General features: G+C 56.8%; 1 protein-coding gene across 6 annotated transcripts in view; it reads right to left on the reverse strand.

Moving 5' to 3' along the window:
• Positions 1–21,495, reverse strand: part of DAB2IP (DAB2 interacting protein) — a 195,398-nt gene extending 173,903 nt beyond the window's left edge. Inside the window, exon 1 of one of the 6 annotated variants that reach the window (XM_058302450.1) lies at positions 20,922–21,495. In XM_058302450.1, the coding sequence (XP_058158433.1) occupies positions 20,922–20,961 (40 nt within the window). In that variant the 5' untranslated portion in view covers positions 20,962–21,495. The remainder of the gene's footprint in view (positions 1–20,921) is intronic. The other 5 variants (XM_058302443.1, XM_071217022.1, XM_071217023.1 and 2 more) reach the window with 5 other exon arrangements.
• Between the last annotated feature and the right edge of the window lie 1,317 nt (positions 21,496–22,812).

Genomic DNA, 22,812 nt, shown 5'->3' on the forward strand with positions numbered 1-22,812 from the left:
CGTGTAACTGGCAGAGCCTGGACTCAAACCCATGTCTGTTTGACTCCAAATCCTGGGCTTTGAAACCACTGTGTTGTACCACCATATTCTTATATACAATGTAGTCAGACAAACTAATCAATTACTTAATCTCTTGTTTAGGTGGTGGGTCTTTATTTGACAATGGAAGTGAGATGCAAAGCCACCTCCACTGAGGCACCGTATGATAAAGACACAGGGACAGGAATCCAGGGGCAGGGATGGCACAAATGGGAAGGAGGGGTCAGGATATGAGAGAAACTCTCATCCAGTGTGCTAGGCATATCACAAGGAATAAACAGAAATCTACAAACCTCGCTCTTGACTCTAAGCTGTTTGAGAATGAAATACCTAGAGAGAACACACAGGGAAGGATCAGATGATGCTGGAGGGGAGAGCAGCTCTGGCTCAGAGCAGACTTGTTTGCTCTCAGGGGTGCAACCCCACCTGATCTAATCGGTCCCCAGATGCTTTGATTCCTTCACCTCTGCGGTTTCTCTCACACCCACACCTGCTCTCCATGGAGACTCGAGCCCGTCAGTCAATGTCAGTGGGCTCCCCCAGCCTCTCCCATGCCAGGCTCTGGGCTTGTACTGGGAACCCGGATCAACAGGACAGTGAGCTGCTCCCATGTGTGGGGAAGGAGACAGTCAACGATTCAACAGGGTCCAGTCCATCGTATACGGCTGTGTGCTACCCTGGGGGGGTCACAGGGGAGGAGCTCACGTGTACTGCTGACGCAACTGGCCTCGGCCAAGGTGGATTAGGAGGCGTGGTTGCAGGAAAGGTGTACAAGAAGATGACCTTGGAGAGCGCCTTGAAGGAGAGAGGAAAGGTAGCCAGGCCGAGAAAGGAACAGAAAGCTGTTACTGGGGCATCAAGTGCGAGGGAAGGAATGGTGAGACATGAGGCAGGAAGAAGAGGCAGGGCTGGGTCGAGAGGGGCCTCGAATGGCAGGCCGGGGTTTGGACTTTAGGGGAGCAATTGGGGGGTTGACGCAGGGAAGGGATGTGGTCAACTCTCGACTTTTACGAAATTCCCTTTGTCTGCGGAGAAGGATGGATTTAAAGGGAACAGGTTGGCAAGCATGACCTGGGAAGTTAAGGGAGGCTGAAATTAGGACCAGGCTGGGAGAAAGGATGGGTTGGAGAGATAGAAATCAAATGGCAGAAGTTTGAGATGCTGGTAGATCTTCAAGAGGGGAGGTGCAGAGGGTATATAAAAATGGGGGTTCAAACCTGAGTGGAATCTGGACTACAGGCCGCAGAGTGTAGTTGGAACATTGAGTCTCAGGTGGACAAGAGCTGGGAAGGAGAAAGCGCCTGAGCACTGGACCTGGGGGCATTGGGGCCAAGGGAAGAGGCAGAGGAGAAGGCTGGAGGGGAGTCTGGGAGAGGTAGGAAGGGAACGGGGTGGGGTGGGCCTCCCAAAGCTGAGGCAGCAGAGGCTCAAGAAAGAGGGAGTAGCCCTTGAGGCCCTGCCCCTGAGGGTCGCCCAAGGTAAAGTGAGATGGAGTGGCTGGAGGCCTTTGCCATGGGGCCACAATGCCGCAGGTAGGAGAGATGGAGGTGAGGGAAGGCAGGCAGTAGACTGGATGGCTGCTGGAGGGGAGTGTTTGGGGTTTTGAGAGCAGACGTGGCTCGAGCAGTTGAGTGCCTGCCTCCCACATGGTGCCTCCTAAAGGAAAAAAAAACAAGCAGAGGACGAGGAAAACAACAACAACGATGAGCGGACAGCCAGCAAAAACAACGTGCGAACAGACAAGGGAGCCATGTGGTGGTGGGGGGGGGGCGGAGAACAAAGGGCTTACTCTCCCAGGTGTGGGAGAGGCCCTCAGCTGTCAGCCCCTTTGGGGGTTACTTCCGCTGACCAGAGTGCCCTCACCCAAGGTCACACTCCTTTCCTGGGGTGGCCTTGTGCAGTGACTGATGAACATGCAGCATAAAGCCCAGGCTCCTTGACGCTGTTCAGGGCAACCCTGCAGGCCATGCCAGCTCCAGCACCTCCTCGCCGCAGGGTGGGCTGAGGCCTCTACGAGACTCTGCGGCTCGGCCCAGTCCTGCTTCCGTCCCTTCCTCTCCCCAAGCGCAGTGGCTGATAAACCTCCTGCTCGCTGAGTCCCGTCTAAGAGCTGCTTCCTGGTGAACCCAACCCGTGCCAGGAAGGGTGGGTGTCCCTGCTGGTGGCCGTGACCCAGGGGAGAGTGAGTTTGAAGTTCCCAAGGAGACAGGTGAGCGATGCTGATGCTCAGGAGCAGCAGAGTTCTCAGGAGGGGCGGCTCAGCCTGAGGCCGAAGGCGGAGGCAACTAGGGGTGGGGAGGAGGGGAGGAAATGGAAGAGTCGAGGACCTTAATTTTTTTGTCTGCTGCAAGAACTCAGACTGGGGGCTGAGGGGAAGGGTAGATACTCAAACAATTTCGTAAGAAAGTAACCATAGCTCACGATACGGCAGCAGGCGAGCAGCGCCTCAAAGGCTGGCAAGAAGCTTGTCAGGTCGTGTGCCCGCAGCGGGAGGTCGGACCAGGCAAGAAAACAGCTGGGGGGTGGCGGGGGGTGACTGGGAGTAAGTTTACCAGATGGAATACAGGATGCCCAGTTCAATGTGAAGTTCCTACAAAATATTCTAAAAAGAATAACTTTTTAGCATAAGTACGTCCCGTGCAATATTTGGGACATACTTATACTAAAACATTAACTGTAGGGAGGGGAGGATTTATCCATTGTTTATCTGAAGTTCACATTTAACTGAGGGTCCTGTATTTTTATTTGCTAACTCTGGTACCCCTACCTGGAGGAAGTGGTAGGACACCAGGCTGGACAGTTGGCAAGGGCCCTGAAGGTCAGACTGAGGAGTGCGGACGTCAGGATCAGACCACACAGAGGTTACAAACCAGCTGCCCGCGGGCCACAGGAAGATATCTTTGGCCAACCTGATGTTTTAAATAATTTCGAGTGATGATTTAGAAATCAAGAGACTTTTCCCTAAGAATCTGGATTTCTGATTTTCTAGAGAACTGAGAGGTTCTGGGAGTACTGGGCCCACTTGTGTGCAGGCCAAAATGCTGGTGGTGGAAAGTGGCTGCCCACGCTGCGGGCGTACGCCCTCTGCTTTGCCACCCTGCCCACCTCTCACACCTCGTGTGTCTTCACTCCCAATCCAGGGTTCTCGCAGCTCACCCGATTCCTCCTCCAGGAGGGGTTCTCTCCAGCTCCTTGACCCCTGCCCCAGGGCAGACCTCATACACACACCCCCAGCCCCTCTCTACTGGCAGCCTCATCCACCAGTGGGTCCACCACAAAGTGGTGAGTTGTCTCTCACATTCCATCTCATCCTTCCCTTGCTCAAACATCTTCAGTGGCTCCCTGTCGTCCAAACCCTCACTTGGTCACCTGAGGCTCTCTATTGCTGACCTTTAGCCACCTTCGCACCCTTTGTCTCCCATCCTTGAATACTCCTCTTTATTCCCCTGCCTCTGGGCCTTTGCTCAAGCTGTTCCCTCTGCATACAAAGCCCTACAATACCCTCCCAAGGCCACTCTTCCAAGAAGCCTCTTAGATCCCTCTGGGTGGATGGAAAGAGTCGTCTCCACTGAGGAGCAGCGGGAGAACCTCCTTTTCCTCGTCTCTAAAATAGGGGTGATACGGCTTCTCTCGTCAAGTTGTTGAGGGGACAAGGGCCCATGTTCAGAAGGCAACAGACACTCTCCTGATGGGGATGGTTACCCACCTGCTCCGTGGTGCCTAGAGCAGTGCCTGGCACCGGTGGGCACAGACACATTCACATTTGCTGAACTGAATCAATTCAAAGGTCCTGAGGTTTTAGTTTCACTTGCTTCTTGGAATTATCATAGCTAACAGTGGAACTTGGGCCAATTCAATTTCCTCTATTAAGTAAGATGATCCTGAAATGAGATGAATAATGAGGCCACTGTAATTCTGATTTTGTAACACGGTTTCTCCCCCAGTTGACAAGGTACCAAACCAGCTCCCCAGGAAGGGCCTGATAGGGAGGCAATCAGGGTCCAGCCTTTCCAGCTTAAAGCACGGAATATCCACCACGTGTGTTTCTGTCTCAAACCCTCGCAATCCCCCAGCGCAAAAGGTGGTGATTTCTTAGCGCCATTAGCATAATTACCCGACCGCATGGCGCTGTAGAGAAGTGATTAGATGAGCCTGTGATTTTTGCACAGTTATTTGTCTCAAGTAAGTCACCTGAAGTTCATCTGCCATCAGGATTCATGGCTGCATTCTGTAATCGTAGGGAATTATTTTGCTAATAACAGAGGTACCTTGATCTAATTTAGTTTTAATGCCAGGAGGCACCCTCTCAGAATAATCAGCTCCAGGGTAATTCCAATTTCCAGGTTTGTTATGCATTCTAGAGAGAAGATTCCATTCACGGAGAAGTTATTTCTTTATCACCCAAAGTCATCTAGGGGCAAAATGGATCCTACCTGTTAAGTATTCGCAGAAAAATGTGGGAGAGGACCAGCAAGTGAGCCAATTGAAGCTACTTGGGGACCCAAGTGGGTGAGGACTGGGTCAAGGTAGGTACATACGGCATTCCCTGAGAGAACCCCAATTTTTCTTGCAAGCGTTCATTAATTCATTTATTCCATTTCTGGAGTCTCTCAGCCAGTAGAACTCACACTCTGCTGTTATTTGACAACTAATGACAACAAACACTTCGGCAGCCCTGCTTTATACCTATTAACTCATTATATCCCATGAGGGAGGTGGGTACCATTATTATCCCCATTTTACAGATGAGGAAACTGGGACAGAGAAGTTAGGAAACTTGCCCTAGGTCACACAGCTAGCCAAAGACTGGGACCTGAACCTTAGACCTCGAACTTCTCAAGTTCACGTACCAGCAAGAATCCTGAATCCACCTGGATTAGCCAGCCCTGACTCTGGGCTCCCCTTCACCCCTCACAACAGCCATGGGTTGTCAGTGTCATTGACCCTAACCCTGTTTCCCTGGAGAAGAAACTGAGTCTCAAGAGGAAGTCAATTCAGTGCGGGAGGTCGGTAGAGGAGCTGGGACTTGAGCATGGAGATTCTGATTCTAAATCTAGTGCTGGCTGGAGCTGTGAAGTCTGTGAAGTGGCTGAACAGCTTTGGGAGCAGGCTGGGTGCAACTTCATTAGAAACAAGTACCCGGTGAAGGACCACCCAGCTCTGGTCCCCTCTTCCTGCTCTGGTGTCAGTGACTCCTCCCCAGCGCCCTCTCCCTCCCCCCAGAAACCAAGCGGTCCTTGTTGTCGCCCCTTGCCACCACACCAGACCACGTTCCGAGCCCTTCATTCCCCCACGTTTATACTTCCAGTGGGTTGAGGCTTCTCTCTGGGAAGGGCCAGGAGGTGGATGTGCCCCTGCCGCCCCTCCCCCTGGGTTCCATGGGCAAAACCTCCTCCTCTCTGGGCCTCCTCTTCCCATCTGAACTAGGAGGGGGGCACTAGACCAGGGCTTGTAAACCAGCTGAGCCACAGAACCCTCGTTTCAGATGAAAACTTTCAGGCAAGCCCCACGTTTGCATCAGACGGAAGTGGGCTGCTCGGGTCGGAGCAGTTATTAGGGGAGAGGGGAGGGGTCTCTCTTACTTGACAACCTCGGGGCATCTCCTGGGGACCCAGGGGCTCCCTGGACACAGATGGAAAACCGCTGGCCTGCACGGAGTCTCTTGGTTCTTGGGGTTCATAAAGACAAGGGGCCTGGAATCCGTTCAAGGCGGTGGTACCTAAAGTGCTGTGTGGGCAGCTAAATGCGCAGCCGGGCCACCCCGCACGCCCGCCCTGCTTTGCTGGCAGCAGCGAGGCCAAATATGAGAGGGCTCGGTCAGTGAGGCCAGGCCGGGCGGTGGCCAGGGCCCTGCCTCTGGGAGGGCAAGCCGTCCAGGAGTCTCGCCACAGAGGAACGACGCCTACTGCTGCACTCGGGCCTGGGGGTCAGTCAGCCCCGACACGTTTCCTGGCAGCAGGAGGACAGGATATCCCCCACCCCTGCTGCCCATCTGTAAATAGGCCTTTTGAAGATGTTATTAGTTAAGATGTGGCCAGATTGGGTGGGGGAGGAGAGTTTTATCTCTTGTCCTCTCCATTATCTAAAAATGTTTTTTATTCCTCCCTCCCTCTCTTCTTTCTTCCCTCCATCCATCCATCTTTCCTTCCATCTGACTAATTGCCAGCTCCCTAAGCTTCCTTAACCAGGTCTAAGGTTACAGAGGAAATGAGATAAAGGCAGAGACTTCACACATAGACAACTGCACCCCGAAGTGACCAGACACATAAAGCACTCAGTTACTGAGGCTGGGCAGGCTTCCTGGAGGCAGTGATGGCTAAAGGGACACCATTGGGTGAGTAAGAGTTGGCCAAATGGGGTAGGGGGTACAAGTGGAAAGGAGGCAGGCATTTTAGGCTCAGAAGAGGGAAGCCACAGAGGCCTGGAGAGCCCAGGTGACTGAGGAGGTCTCGGTCACCAGCCTGGCTGGAGGCAGGGGGGCGCTGACCAGGACTCAGGGAGCAGGTGTCCCAGGAAGGGCTGGCTGAGGAGCACGGGATGGATCCTGAGGGTCGTGGGAGTCAGCGGAAGCTTTAAGAGCAGGAGTTCGGAGGCCAGACTTGGATCTGCGACGCTCCCCTGGCTGCACACAGGGGCCGGGGGGGGGGGGGGGGTTGTAGGAGGGGCTGCCTTCCCGTCTTTCTCCCACACCTCCCAGCCCCACACTCCCATGACACTCCAGTCAGCCCTGAGAGGGACAGACGGGGAGGGGGGCTTTGGGCCGCCTGCGCATTCTCCCACCCGGGCCTGGCCTGTGGCTGGAAGGTGGTCCCTGACCCGCCAGCCCCCCATCATCGGTCAGGAAGAGTTCACATCTCTGTCCTGCCTGGCCAGGGTGCTTTTAACTCGGTTCGTGAACAGAAACTCAGGATTTCTTCAGGGACCTGGGCAGTGCCCACCCCCTCCGGCTTCTCATCTCTGAATCTCCAGTGCCCGCAGCCCCTCCAGGCCTGGCTTGCTCAGACCCCCTCCGCCCATGCCCAGTGGGAGGGGGCGGGTCCATGCCCAAACACAAGCGTCTTTGTTCCATCCTGTGGCCCTCAGCCCTGCACCGGCTGTTGGTGGAGGTTTTCTTTGCACTTAATGAACCCAGGTCAGCTGAAAGATGAGTGGGTACTGGGGGGGGGGGCGGGGGGCGGCCTGGGGACTGGAACGCAGGCCATTTTGGACGGCAGGTTTGGTCTCTGATACTCCCCTGCTCAAATCCCTCCCATGGCTCCTGCTTGCTATAGGACAGTGTTTCTTAACCAGGGGCCACCCTGCCCCCCCCCCCAGTCAGGGGCCATTTAACACTGTGGAGACATTTTTGGTTGGCACAGCTAGGGGGTGGAGGCCTGGACAGCCTTGCCCTCTATCCCTACCCCAGCAAAGAATTACCCAGCCCTATTGGTCAATAGCGTGAAGCTTGTAAAGCCCTGCTCTTGGATAAAGTCCCGTCCCCTAGCCACAAGCATCAGTTTGGGGGAACCCATGAACTCATTCCCACCTCTGCATCTTCATTAGTGCTGCTCTCCTTGCCAGGGCACCCTCCCTGCTCTGCTCCACTTAGCTAAATATTAGTGGTGTTTCTCTCCACCCTCTTCTCCCTGTTGGGATACCCGGGGCTGCCTGCACCAGCCCCAGGACTGCGTCCTCCCAGAAGCCCCCTCTGGCTCCCTGAAACCCTCATCGCTCTTTCCCCTTGATCAGCACTCACCAGTCTTGCCCCTCTAGAGTCTCAGTTTGCCCATCTATGAAATGCGCGGGCAAAGTGAGTGGAGATCCCAGGTCTCTGTAGCTCTGACATGGTTTCCCTGACTCCCACGCTGTCTCTCCCTGGCACAGGACTAGGCTCAGTGGGGCAGTCGGTGCAGATGCACAGTGGGAAGCATGTGGGCTTGTGCCAGTAGGACCAGGATTGGGATCCTGGCTCTGCCACTTCCTAGAGATGTGACCATGGGCAAATCACTAAACTCTTTGTGCCCAGTTTCCACCTCTGTAAAAAGGGGGTAAGCGTTCTGGAAGAGCTCTAGGAGCTTGTGCACATGAGGGCCTGGTACCTGGCTCAAGCACTTGCCCTTTCCTTGTTAACTGATATTCTGGCCCAGTTACCTCCTCAAGGTGTGTCCCCCTCTCTGACTAAGCTCACCTGAGAACTATCTACTCTTGGGGTCAAGTTGCCCTCCTACTTCTCTTCCAGAAGCTGAGCTTGCATTGGGCCGCTGAAGACGTGGGGGGACAGAGACCTCTGGAGGCTGAGGGCCCGGTGAGCGACCCGCCCAGATACTGCTGCCCTTGGCCTTGGGCCTTCTTGGCCTTCTCTCCCTTTTGTAGCTCTTCCAGCTTCCCAGCCTCCTCTCCAGCTAGTCATCTCCTGCTGGGATCAGCTACCCAGAGATGGGCAGCCAGCCAGACTTATCTGAGCAGGTAAGGGGAGGGGAACTGGGCTAGGTGAAGATGTGCTTTGAGGTCTTGGGGGATTCTGAAGAGATTCAGCACAAGCCATATTCCTCTCCTACTTGAGGCTCTTCATAGCTCCCGCAGACACAGGATGAAGTTCAAGCTCTGCACCTGCATTCAAGGCCTCTACCCCCGGCCCCTGCTGATCTCTCCAGGCTCTTCCCCCACCACTGCCCATCTGGATTTGGGAGTCCAGTCTCACATAATTGCTCAAGGTTCCCAGGAGGCCACAGTGCATTTCTCCACTGTTGGAAATTGAATCATGTGCCCCTCAAAGTCATATCCAACTCTTAGTCCTCATTCCTGTGGGTGTGGACCCATTTGGAAATAGCACCTTTGAAGATGTTATTAGTTAAGATGTGGCCAGATTGAACGGGGGAGGGGAGTTCAGTCTGTATGACTGGAGGCCTTATAAAGAGAGGAAATCCAGATGAGGTTAGTCAGGAGAAGCTAGAACCCAGAAGATGCCAGAGAGGAGAGAGGGTTGCCCTGTGATGGAGGATGTCCATCACCAGAAGGCTCCTGGCCCCAGGTGAAAGCATAGCCTTGCTGACATCTTGATTTTGGACTTCTGGCCTTCCATACTGTGAGACAATAAATGCTTGTCATTTAAACCAACTTATTATGTGATATTTGTCATAGCAGCTCTGGCAAACTGAGACCAGAAGTGGGTGCTGCTATTACAAATAACCAACATTGTTTTTGATGTCAGACAGTTCTGTTTGAAGACAGAACTTGCAAGCAATGAACTTGGATATTTCACTGAAGAAATTTACAAGATAAGTGTGGGAGATGTAGCCTGATTTTTCCTTGCTGCTTATAGTAAAATTAGAGAGGAGAGAGATTGACTGAGGACTAAATGGTTAAGCATAAAGGAACCAACAACTGATGATTTGGAAAGTTCTCCGCCTATCCAGACAGAATCTCTGAGACTAGCAGCAGAAGTGGCCTTATCAGGGCCCTCCCAGAGCTCCTGGAAGGTGAGCTCCCAGAGGTAGGGCCCCATGCGGGGATGTAGCTGAACCAACCTTTGCTAAGGAGATGAGTTGTATGACTCATGGATTGTCAGCCATCTCAGAGGAATTCAGGATTGGAGATGCATTTATCCAGGAAGGATCTGTGGAAGATCCTTTTGTCTGATGGCTTGGACTCCCCTTGAACTACATGTAAAACTGACAAGATTTTTGAGAATTTTATATAAGCAGAAGTACTGCCAGCCTGGACTGAAAGGTACAGAGTCAGAATGAAATGAGGAAAAATGACTCTAAGGGCAGAACCCTGGAAGCAGAGGTCTAGGCCAAAGAGATCCCCTCAGGTAAAGAGAGAGGGGCCGCTACCCCGGTGTTTGGAGGGGACCTTCTGCCCTGATGCTCAGGGAGGGCATGACCGCTGCCCAGTGCTCTGGAAGGGTGGGGCCTATGCCTCATCGTCTAGGGAGAGCATGACCACTGTCCCAGTACTTGGAAAGGGTGGGGCTGCCACTCCAGAGGACAATCCACAATGACCGTCAGATCTTGGGAGCCAGTGGAGTTTGCCTTGCTCTTCCTTTTGCCCAGAGCCCCCTGCCCGTGACCTCCCTCCAAAGACCAAGGGCTGGCCATCTCCCCCAACCCCCACAAGCCCTTCCTGTCCTGGACTGTCACTGTAGGTCAGGGTGCCTGTCCTGAGCACTTCTAGGATAGGAACCCAGCCTCATGCTTCCTGGGGCCTCCAGTGCCCAACAGGGAGCTGGCACTGAGGAAGTGCTTGGCACAGATTAAGGAAGCGAATGTGGCAGGGGATGAAGACCCCCGGGCCCCAGTACCATCCTCTTCCGACTCCATGGCTGCCCGATAGAATCAGCTGGGGAGTGGGGGGCAGGAGGGATTTCAAATTCCAGTGCCCAGGCCCCTCTCAGAGCTAATTGAACCCAAATCGCTAGGAGTGATCCTGGGCGTCATCCCAACCCCCAAGTGAGTCCGAGGCCCCATGAGGTTAGAAACCCCTGGGTGACCTGGATCAAGCAGTGTCCCCACCCCTGCCCCAGCACAGCGGACTCCCCTGTCAAGGGTCCTGGGGAAGGCTTCAGTTACTCACTAAATACCCGTTTGTCACGTACATCAGAGGAGCCCTTTACAGCTGGCAAAGTACTTTCACTTGCATCACATCATTCATTCATTCATCAAACATTCAACAAAAAGTGCTGGGGCCAGACGACGCTCCTGGGGTACAGCAGGAACAGACAGACTGATTGACAGACTGTACATGAGGCCTCCAGGTAGATCAGCGGCTCCCAGAACCCCGACCAAGAACTCTTCAGGGGAGCCGAGGAGGATGGGGGGGGGGGGGGTGGGTGCAGGGTAGAGATGCTCCCGGGTCTGGGGCAGGGACTGGGTGGAGCTGATGAGACAGGAGGACCAGGAGGGGGCAGGCGCAGCTGGGGGCGTGGCAGGGGTGAGAGTGTGGACCAGGCCCTGGGACAAGGGTGAGGGAGGGCGAGGGAGCCTCCCTGGGGGATGATGCAGTCCAGCCCGGGTGTCTGATGTGGGCAACCAGAGGAGGAGGGAGAGGAGCTGCTGGGCAGACTGAGAAGTGACAGCAAGAGAGGCAGGAGGGAAGCCAGGTGGGTGTGGCTGGGCAAGAGATCCAAAACAGTGGCAAACACAGGCATGACAACAGTCACAGCCACCGTGGGGTTAGTGCTAGCCCCGCCTTAATGCTTCTCTGAATTTCTATTGTGATGAATATCCTGTGAACTCTTGCCAACAACTGCTGTGAGATAAGAGCTACCATCATCCCCTCTCACAGATGGGACAACCAAGACTCAGAGGCAGGACTTGATTTTCCCAGCACCACATACCTGGAAGTGGCAGAAAGAAGGGCTGCTGTGCTCCAGGGACCTTGCCCAGGACTTCCCCCCTCCCACCTCCCACCCAGGGCCTCCCATCCTAGAGGGCAGGGAAGGTGGCACTGGAGGCTAATGCCCTGGATTTAGCATCTGGGTCTGCCTGGGTGGCCTTGGCCGGATCAGTTTGGGGAGTGGGGCGAGGACCACGTGGGCAGTGAGAAGGCAGACATCAGACGAGACAAGCTTGGCTACGCAGAAGGGAGGTGGGCCACGCACTGGCAGGGACTGGGGTGTGGAGGAAGGGATGGGAGAGACTGGGGCTTGTTGGGGGCAGAGGAGGAGCCAGGGAAGGGGGCTTACAGGGGGTCCCCAGCAGGTGGGAGGGCAGGGCACACTGAGCCCCTGGAGGGAGCCTGGCCTCAACTGGGGAATTGAGAGAGGGCTGTGAGAACTGGAGCTTGCAGGGGCCCTTGGGAAGTTAAGGGGGCTTGAGCTCCACCCCCCTTTACTGCCCAGAGCCCAGCAGACCCTCAGCTAAGTCTGTGGGGAATGAAGCCTGCAGAGGAGAGTGAAGTTTTGCAGGAGTCACTGGGGGAAGGGGAGGGAGCAGGGCTGTGAGCAGGGGCCAGTCCACTGCGAAGGATGCCCAAGGGACCCTAAGGAGGACACCAGATCCCTGCCATGCTGTCAAAGGCCAGGCTGGGAGGAGAGCCCTGGAAGAGGCTGGCCAAAGGAATGACCACAAGGTCAGACAGGCTTCATCTTCAGCAGGTGGGCTCAAGCAGTTCAGTGCCCACCTCCCACATGGGAGGTTCTGGGTTCAGTTCCTGGTGCCTCCTAAAGAAAACAAACAACAAACAGACTACAAGCAGACATTGAGCAATGAGCAAAAACAACGAGTAGATGAGCAAACACAATGAGCAGACAATGAGCAAAAAGAAAAAAGGAAAAGAAAGGGAAGGGTCCCAGGGTCCCCCTGGGGAGTACTGACCTGAGACGGCCCTCCAGGAACCCCACCCGCGGGCTCACGACCACCCCTCCGGCCTGACCCGTCTGGCTGCCTGCTAGTTCAGTCTCAGGAACCAGGTGCCCTCCTTCCCCCTGCACAGTGATAGCTGTTGCCCTCCAGTCTCAGCCCTGACACTGCCCATCTCGGCAGTGTGAGGCCATTTATCAGAGAGTTTGGGGAGGGGGCTGTGCAGGATAGGTGACCCAGCAATTTCGGGAACTGCGAACTTTTGAGCTGGCTTCACAGGAGCCCAGGCCAACTCTTTCTGGTGCCGAGTCAGTGGATCACCAGGGTGAGAGCAGGGGGGACCCCAGCGCTGTCACGTGCTCACTCACAGGCTTTCCAGGTACTCCCTGCCCAGACAGAGACCCCCTGGGGGCATCACAGCCCTGGAGTCTACAATTGGTGGACAGGATGTGGCCCCACCTGGAAGACCTCCAAGGCATAGCCCACCAGATGTCCTAGACCAGAAGCGAGTCATGGCCAAAGGGAGACAAAGGGAGCTGCTGGTCAGGGCCGGCTTCCTGGGGGAGGTGGCAGATCGCTGCTGTGCTGCTGGACGAAGGCTTCAGCAGGGCTGGGTGCAGAAGGCGCTAGGACGCGTTCCCAGAAGGCGCCACGGGCTCCCGCCCCTCCACCCTGGAATCGGGGCCTCTCTCAAGATCAGATCTGGAAGGACCACCACAGACTCCACCGTACAAAGCCACTGGATGTCCCTGCGGCCCCTCAGACGCATCACGCCCCCTCCCACCCAGAACCTGCTCTTCTGCCCGCATCCCCCTCTCAGCATGGACACCAACCTCCCCTGACACCCAGCCAGACATCCAGGGTCGCCCTGACCACTTTCCTCACCCGCCTTCAGTCTCCGAGTTTTCTGTCTGGATCATCAAGGAGCTCAGAGTCCAGAGGTGGGAACAGGCAGGGAAGAAATGGACTTTGCTCATCAGCGTGCAGCAGGATAGCAGGAAGCCAAGGGGAGCCCAGGCCAGGTAGTCAGGGAAGGCTTCCTGGAGGAGGTGACTCCTGAGCTGAGCCCTCAAGAGGAGTGGGAATGGCCGGGTTGAAGGAGTAGTGGGGAGAGGAGAGATGGAGGAGTATTCTAGGCACAAGGAACAGCAAGTACAAAGGTGAGGGGGGAGAGAGGCAATCAAGCAGAAATTTACTCAGCAGGAGCAGAGGGAATGAAGGCTGCCTTGAGGCCAAGGTAATGGCTTTGGACCTTACCCAGCTGCACTTGGGGCCCTGTGGGTTTCCTGAAGCCTGTGAGTGGCCCCTTGGGGGCCAAGGTGGGACCTGCGCTGAGGTGGAGCCGGGAGGTGGGAGTCGGGGCAGGTCTCAGGACCGTGCAGGAGGTGGAAGAACACCTGGGCTGCGTCTGGCCTCCTCTCCCATCCGAGCAATGGGCGCTGAACGCAAGGACCCCGAAGGACCCTCACCCTCAGGCAGCCGCACACCTGGGGCTTCTCCTGTTGGCCTGCCTGGGTGTCCGGAGGTGACCCCTGGGAGGAATCCAGGCCGGGAGGGAGGGGGGCAGCTCCAGCTTCGGAGGGCCGGGGGCCAACGGTCCACCCTGCAGGAGGAACGGCCTGGGCAGAGGGAACAAAGGTCCGGCTCGAGCATCCGGCCGGGACACGCGGGGCCTGGTGGGAAGGGCCCACCCTGCCTTCTTGGAATCTGGAGAGCCACAGCGGCTGTCCGCCCACCTGCATGTGGCTTAGGGCGCGTGACTCGCCGGGGCTGAGACGGGCTCGTGGCCTCATCTCCCGCTGCCTCAGTTTCTAGTCTTCACGTATAAGCTGGGGATTGAACACGTGCCAGGAGATGCATTAGGTGATGGGAAAGCTCAGGGGGACTGGACACGCTCCTGAATGATTTAGCAAAGGCCTGTGTCTGCGCCAGGCCCCACGAGGGGAAGGCAGCCCGAGGCGATCGCCCCCCAGGAGACTCTCTCTCCTGCTCGGGACTCGGGTGGCCAGGATTGTCCCTGCTCCTCTGATGAGGAGGTCGAGAACTGGAGAATCGAGTGGCCCGGGCTCCCATGGGGCGGGCGCAGGACGGAAGCCTGGCCTGAGTGCTGAGCAGCAGCTCAGGAGGGAGCTGGCCAGAAGTCTGTTGAGAGGACAAGAGTGAAATAAATATCTCTGTGGTCTTGAGCTCACAGGAGCTCCTGAAAGAGCCCCTCTCTCGGGGGACACCCGGCCCCTCTCCCGTGAGCTTTGTCCTGGCTCGGCCCAGCTCCAGGCACAGGGGCCAGCTCAGCAGGGGCCCCCACCTCCTTCCAGCGCAGCCAGCTGCCAAGGCTTGGGTGTGTAAATGATTTAAGTCCCTCCCCATCCGGCCTCATTGTTCTTCATTATTGACTATTTTTCCTGATTTAGCTTCTTCCCAGAGTCCCGTGGGGCGTGGAGGGGGCTCCACCACTCTGCCCCCTGCCTGGCTGGGGAAGCTCGGGGGAGCCCAGGTGTGCTCAGCTAGCAGGACTAAGCCTCGGCTGCTCTCCCGGGGGTGGGGAGGGGGTGGATTGGGGGCCAGGAGACCCGGGAGCAGCCCACAGTGGTGGGCAAGAGCAGAGTCCAGGAGTCCGGGGGCTGAGTCGGGAGTGTCCCTCACCAGGTGTGTGGCCTTGGGGTCTGCTGAGCCTCGACAGCCTCATCTGAGCATTGGGCTCATCCTTCCTGTGAAGAGTCAACAACTCGGTGGATGTAGAGCATTTGGCGTGGAGCCAGGCACGTAAGTGCCCAATCACGGGGTCCCAGCCTGCCTCTCGGGCCTCTTTCTTCACCCATGAGGGGCCTCAGAGGGGCGAGTGTCTCCTCCCCTTCCTTCAGTCGCCCTGGAGGCCCAGCTAGCTTGGTCCAGGCTGGATTCCCGCTTCCATCACTTCCCCACCCCAAGGAGGTCCGGCTGCCCTCGTTACTCCTGCTTCACAGGTGAGGCTTGCGAGGGGCCAGGTCTTCGCTCAGCGCCCCATGGGTGAGTCGAACCGCAGAGCCAGGAGGAGGCCCCGGGCCCGTGCTCTCACCCTTGAGCGGAGGTGCAGGCCTGGGCAGCGCCTGCCTTCCATCCTCCATCCACAGACGCAGCAGCAGCGTCTGGGAAGGGTTTAGCAGGCGCTGGTTCAGAGCAGGGGCTCTGGAGTGGGACAAACCTAAGCAGCTGTTGGCTCAGCGGTTCACTGGCTGTGTGGCCTTGGGTGTGTCACTCAGCCCCTCTGAGCTTCAATTTTCTCATCTTTAACCTGGGAATGACAACACTGACCTCACAGGATTGGTGGAAAGGAGAAGTGAGATGATGAACGTGAGACATGCAGCTGGTCACGTGGCTGTTATTTTTATGATCATCTCCTATGTGTTACCAGCTAGGGCAAACCCACGTGGCTTAACCTCCCTTTCTCCCCGAGGGGCCAGGAAGTGATGATAGCCCTTTGACAGTTTCCAGCCCCAAGTAGCCCTCTCCTTACCACCCCCAATCCTGTTACAGGGAAGCAGATTTGGCTCAACTGATAGAGCGTCTGTCTACCTGACCCATGTGATGAGCTGGCCCACGCACAGTGCTGATGCGCGCAAGGAGTGCCGTGCCACGCAGGGGTGTCCCCCATGTGGGGGAGCCCCACGCGCAAGGAGTGCGCCCTGTAAGAAGAGCCGTCCTGCATGAAGAAAAGCGCAGCCTGCTCAGGAGTGGCACCACACACCCGGAGAGCTGACGCAGCAAGATGACACAACAACAACAAAGAGAGATGCAGTTTCCCAGTGCCGCTGACAAGAATACAAGCAGACACAGAAGAACACAAAGAAAATGGACACAGAGAGCAGACAACTGGGGGGGAGAGGGGAGGAGGGGAGAGAAATAAATAAATCTTAAAAAAAAAATCCCGTTACAGCTGCTTCTGCTGCTCCCTGTCCTCAGCTGCACTCGCATCACCTTTAGACAGTCGTGGCTCCTGCCACCTTGCACTCATTCCCTTGGGAGCCAGGATTTTCTTCTGGCAAGAGGAGGGGCCTCCAGGTGGCAGCTCTGGTGCAGCGATGGTGCTCAGAGAGCATGACACAATGAAGATCCCAGGCTCCATAGCTGGGGTGACCTGGGTTCAAATCACTATACTTGCTGTGTGACCTTCACCCATCATATGACTTCTCTGAGCTTCAGTTTCCTCATCTGATAAATGGGGCTGCCTACTGGTCCTTGTGAGGTTTCAAGTAGATAATGTACATAAAGCACCTGGCATGGAGCTTGGCATGGAGAAGGTGTGGTTATTTTACCCTCAGCACTTAGATGTTTACAGAATCCCATTCCATCACCTGCCTGCTTACTAGGGCCTCCAGCGACCCTGGGCAGGTGTCCTTGTTGGGAGGAAGCTGAAGCTCCTGAGCTTTTGAGTTGCCTGTTCTGCCCCCAGGATTTGCCAAAGCAACTGGCTGCTTCCGGAGCGCTCGTCCTCTCCGTCTGTCTGAGCCCGATTCCCTCCTAGATCAATCATGAACTTCCCAGCAGGTGTCCGGTCTTACAGGCTTTGGCCCCATCACCCCACGTGAGCCCCAAGACAAGGGGCTTGTACCAGGTGGGCAGGGCTGAGTCTGCCCACCTGGCAGGTGAGGAAGCCACGACTGAGCCAAGAGCAGGGCCTTGGTCCAGACCATGCAAGGACAACGGGAGCTGGGATGAGGCTCAGGCCGCAGGAGGGATGAGGGTGCCAAATGCTGGGTTGGATTTAGAATCTTCCGTGGTCCGAGCTGGAACCCTCCGGGGCATGGAGTCCAGCGCCCTCCATTTACAGCTAAGGAAGCAGCAGCCTAGGGAAGGGGAGCCTGAGAGCACGAGCAAGTAAAGGGCAGTATCCAGCTGGTGCCGTTCACTCACGCACAGTCATTCATTCATTAGTTCACCCATCCAGAGAACGAGTACTGAGTACCCTCTCAGGGCCAGGCACTGCGCAGGGCCCTGGGGATATACGGTAAACAGGACACAGCCTCTGTCCTCAGGGATCTCATGACAAGTAATAAAAATATTCTCCTGACTGGAGAAGCACCAAGAGCTGTCGGCAGTGAATGGATGGGGGGCAGTGCCTGTGAAATGAGGAAAATGACAGCGCCCCATGAGAACCTGAAGAAAGCATGTTTTGCGGAGTGAGCTTTGCTCCCAGACCAAGGGAGGTGAGTCCGTCGCCAGGCCTCCTTGCGATCACAAGGCAGATGCGAAGGAGGTGCCTCTCTGACCTGGACATTTCATACATCCTTAAGGGACTTGCACCAGAAGGGATCAGTTAGACTTTGTCTGGCCCTTGTCCCATTTTACAGGTGGGAAAACTGAGGCGCAGACTCCCATTCACCCATGATGGGCTGTACTGGAATTAGTGCAGGGTCTCCAGGGCCCTCTTTTCTCCTTGCCTTCCTGCTGCTAATTGTGTGAAAGAAATCCCTACTTGTCTATTTGTCCCTCCCCTGCTGTGGTTCTGTGCCCTCACTGGCCTTGCTCTAGGGTCTCTCTCATCAGGACCCCCCAGGGGGCCACTGCTCAGCCCTGGCTGCTAAGAGGCCCTGAACAAGTAGCCTCTTTCTGCTCAGGCCTCCAGAATGTGAGTCCAGGTTCTGGGGAGCCCCCAGCACACTTTGGCCAAACGTCTTTCAGCCCCTGTGCACCTGGCAAATGGAATCAGAGTTGAGGATATCCACCAGGTGGAAGGGAGCTCAGCCTGAAGCAGGAAGGGGTACCTAGAGCCCCCCACTCCAGCTCTGCCTCTCCCAACCCTGCCGCCATCGAGGCTCCTGAGACCCCCAAAGATGTCAGCTTGCCAGCCTCTGACCAACAGCGTCTTCCCCCCGTGAGGATCACAGAACCCCCTCCCCAGCCTCCATGCCTTTGCACCTGCTGTTCTCTGCCTGGAAAGCCTTTCCTCACTGATTTGCCTGGGCCAACTGCATCCATTCACCCACCCATTCAACAAATATCTGCTGGATGTTTACTATAATCTAGGGATGCAGCTGTCACAAAGAGCAGAGAGATTAGTGAGGGGAACAGAGGCTAAATCCATGAACACACGAAAATGTGCAGGGCAAATGTTGGCAGGTCCCAGAAAGGAAATGAGAGACTAAGAGGTGGGATCTAATCCGAGGGAGTGGGGAGAACATGAGGTACAGAAGGCTTCTCTGAGGAGGTGACTTTTCAAGATTGGGAGGATGAGGAAGAGTTAGCTCAGTGAAGAACGGGAGGAAGAAAGTTCCGGGCAACGGGAACGACATGTGCAAAGGCCCTGAGGTGAGGACTAGCCTGGTGGGCATAAGGAAGGTCAGATCAGCCTGGCAGGAGCCTAGTGCATGAGGGGCAGCAGGAGGAAAGGTCAGGCTGTACGAGGAGGCAGAAGCTATCGACCTTGTGATGCAGAGCACATGGGCAGCACAGAGAGAGAAGGTCTAGGAGAAGCCAGCGGTGTTTCAAGAAGGAGAGAGTCATTGACTTTTTCAGTGGAGGTGCCACGTCCTCCAGGAAGCCTTCCTGGACTCCCATTGTGGGCTTAAGGGTTCCACAGTGACTTGCCTTCTCTCAGCAGTATGCTTGCCTCTCTCAGACTAGCTTGGGAACACCACAAAAGTAGAGACAAGGTTTGACTTCTCTTTCCAATTCCAGAACCCAGTACAGGGGCTGAAAGTATTTAATAGATGAAGAACCAAGGCTCTGACAGAGTATGTGACCTGCTGAGGCCATGGCTTCCTTTGCCACCCTGGCCCGGGATGGCCCTTTCAACTTTGGACCTCCCAGGCAGGCTGGTTGGGGGACACTGGCCAGAAGCTTCTCTGGGGGGTTGGGAGCAGGTCTCCACTCTGGCTCCCCCCTGCCCGCTCCCTGAGGTCCCCTCTGCCCCCTGCCTCTTCCTCTTGGCTCCCGGGCCCCTCAAGACCTGACCAGCTTCCACGAGATGAGCAGGGGTGAGAGGCCCACAACAGGTGAAGGCAAGGGCCTGGGTGTACGCGGCGCCCGCTGATTGCAGGGGAGGCAGCTTCCAGGGGTCTCAGCTTTGCCCTGCCCAGAGGCTGCCCCTAGGAAACCCGGGGAACAGCAAGTTGGGGCTGTGGGTTCCTGAGACATCACTGAGTCATCACATTCCAGGTGGGGAGCTGGAGGTCCCGAGTTTTGGAGCTTGGGCGAGGCAGTGGGGCAGCGTCCAGGCACTGGTCAACCTCATTACATCCCTGCGCTGAGCCACATCTCCCGACTGTCGGCCCGCAGCCTTCCCAAGTAAGACATCATCCTGAATCCGGGCGTCTCGTCTGTCTGTCTCCTGTTCTAGGCCTGGCGCCCTTCCAGGGCAGGGATCTCTTTCTTCTCTTCCCTCCCTCCCTTTCTCCCTTTCCTCCTTCCATTCACTAAGCACCAACTATCTTTACGATGCGTCCCTCTCTCCTGCACCTCCGACACAGAGCTGGGCATGCGGGGGCCGCTCAGCGTGCACTGACCCACCTCCCGGCTGTCCAAAGGCGCCCGGTCCACGACTGGGCCTTGCAAGCTCCCCGGCCGATGGCAGCGCCAAATGTGGCAAACGGCCCCTCTCCCTGGAAAGAACTGAGCTCCTGCCGGAGGCAGGGAGTTTGGCCTTGGAGCTGTGCCCGGTGGCCAGGCCTAGTTGGGGTGGGGGAGTTCACCCCAGGAGGACCTGGGGCCCTAAGGGGCTGATCCCAGCCCGGCTGTGTCTGTGCCTTGACTGGCCTCTGCTCTGAAGCTGGCGGGGCACTCTCCCACTGAGCCCTAGGACCCACCGCCCCTCGAGCCCCCAACCCAGCCCCCCGGGAGTGCCTCTGCCTGTTGCCCCCAGGCGGCCGGCATGCTCCAGGCCTCCCAGCCAAAGGCGCAGCCAGCCTGGCCCAGCTGAGCAGGGCAGTGGGTGGGGGCTTAGTTACCTGCGTCCCTGGACCCCACGTCGGCAGAAACCGCCACCGCCGAACCATCCCAGGACTTCCAGTCCCCTCCCCACCTCTCTGCTGGGCTCTGTCCCGAGGAACTTTTCCCAGCAGTCTGCCCTGGGCTTCCCACCGCCCGCCTGGGAGGCTGCGACAGGGGCCGCTTCCCTGGTGGCAGCCTCTGGGGCCCTGTAAAGCCAGGGAGAGCTTTCAGCTCAAGCCCGGGACTTTAATTACCCAGCACATTCCTGTTGCGGGTTCCAACTCTGTTTATCTGCAGGATCTCGGTAATTAAATTGCCCCGCAGGCCCGAGCCAAAGCTGGGGGCTGGTGAGTGAGGCAGGCAGGCAGGGGGGCTGCAAACTTCCTTCCTTTCCTTCTTGGCCAAGAGCAAAACAGAAGCAGCCGAAACTCCCTCTGCCTTCCCCAGACCCTGCCAAATGCCCCGCGTCCGAGGGGCTGCCCAAGACCCAGTCCCGGGGACCCCCCGGCCCCGTTGTGCCTATGACCCCAGGGGCACCCATGCCCACCCATGAGGCCCGAGACCACACAGTGCCCGGCTGCCGGACCGCCCCCCCCCCCCTCCAGCTCGGATTCCTGCAGCAAACAGGGAGAAAAGTCTGCCTGAGCAGCACAGTTGAAGTCCCCAACTCTGCCACTTCGTGGACGCCCGTCTTACCGTAGGAGTCGGCCCGGTCCAGGAGGGAGCTGGGCTCCATGGCGTGCGGGCCCCGGGTCCCTGGCCCCACCTGATTTATGAACCAAGGCTGTCTCCATGAGCGTCTGGGTTTCTCCTTTTGTATTCCATCTGGCTGCTTTTCCAACTAGATGACTGGGTATTCCTGCAAGCAGGCCCCTTTCCAGCCCTCGCCTTCATACGGTACATTTAAAGTAGCAGTAACCTCTTTTTTCTCCCCCCGCAGCCTGGCTGGAAACATTAGAAGGGACCGAGGCGGTGAGATGTCTAAAATAGGAAGACGCCGGGGACGATTGGCCTGGCTGCCCGCGACGCTGGCTGCGGGGATCCGGCCCGGCTGTGCAGATGGAGAAGCAACGAGGTAAGGCTGAGCCGGGCTTAGCATCTGGAAGCTGGCTCTGGGGCCCGGGGCCCTGTGGGCAGGGGGGGCTACCCCACCCGTGGGAGCGATGGGGTGTCCGCTCTGTTCACCACCCAGCGCCCAAACCCCAGGGGCTTCTCCCAGGCCCTGCCGGAACCTCCCACTCAAATCTGTTCTACAGACATTTCCTGCAGTGTGGGGGATGCAGAAATTGACTCATCTATCCATTCAGTTATTCACTAAATAATTTCCGAGCATCTACTTCATGCCGGACACCGTGCCAGGTGCTGAGTTTGCAGCAGGGAGCAAGGGGGCAGTGTCTCGCCTCTTGGAGTTCACAGGTAAACAGGTAATTGCAATGCAGTATGTGGTTAAGTGCTGCAGGAGCTAGGGAAAGGGCGCTTCCCTGCATAGCAGAGGAGGTCAGGGAAGGCTTCCTGGAGGAATGGGCACCTAAGCTGGGATCCAAAGGATGAGCAGTTAGCCAGGTAAAGAAGGAGGGAGTCAAGGAAGGGTGTGTTGGGAAGAGGGACTGGCCTGGGGTGGGAGGGTGCATGGGGCCTCAGTGAACCCCAAGTAAGTTCCCAACAGTCGGAGCAGAACAGTGGAAGAAGGACCTCGTGAGAGGTGGGGCCGGGCGAGAGGCAGAAGCTGGGCTGGCAGGCCCTTGTGGGGAGGGTCCCCGGCCTCACCCTGGGGATGGCTGGCAGGAGTGACAACCAGAGTTGTCCTTTAGGAAGGATTCCCTGACAACAGTAAAAGAAGGTGGGTGGCCTTAACAGGACCAGAATGACGCCAGCCCCGTTCATTCAGCTCCCACCAGAGAGCAGCACAGATTTAACCCCCACCCCCCGCCACTGTCCTGTGTCAGCCTCATGATGACCCTTTCTAGTACAAACCCTGGCTATCCTATTTTACGTGAAGTCAATGCAGCTTAGAGGGGCGTCGCGACTTGTCGGAGACCACAGGTCACAGCCTAGCGGGGAGGAGGACAAAGATGCACAAATTAAATCTGTGTTAGACCCTGCACACAAGGGCGCTGCACTGGCTGGCGGGAAAGGAAGTTTCATTGGAACCCCAATCAAGGAAGGCTGCCTGGGTAAGGAGGCATCTGAGCTGGGCAGAAAAAGAAGGATTTGGATGGGCTGGGAAGGGGAAGATGAGGGCATCTCAGGCAGAGGGAACAGCACAAGCAAAGGCACAGAGGCAACAGAATGGCACTCAGTGGGGGGGTGAGTGGAAAATCAGGGAGATGAGCAGGTTGGGGCCAGAGCAAGAAGGGCCTGGAATGCCAGGTTGGTAAGGTGGGCTGGGTCCAGGGCCCCAGGTGGCCTCAGGAGAGAATGACTCCTGCCTGCGGGCCCTTCCCAGCCTCTTTGATGCACCACACTTAAAGCAGCGGAAACCGTTCTGCCCCCACGGCACTGCCACTGCCGGGGCATCGGAGGCAGGACCCTGGTGACCTGCTTTTGGAGACCTGGCTCCGGTGCCGGGTGGAGGGGAAATCAGGAG

Source organism: Dasypus novemcinctus, chromosome 8 (assembly GCF_030445035.2).
Source record: "Dasypus novemcinctus isolate mDasNov1 chromosome 8, mDasNov1.1.hap2, whole genome shotgun sequence".
NCBI classification, from domain to species: Eukaryota; Metazoa; Chordata; class Mammalia; order Cingulata; family Dasypodidae; genus Dasypus; species Dasypus novemcinctus.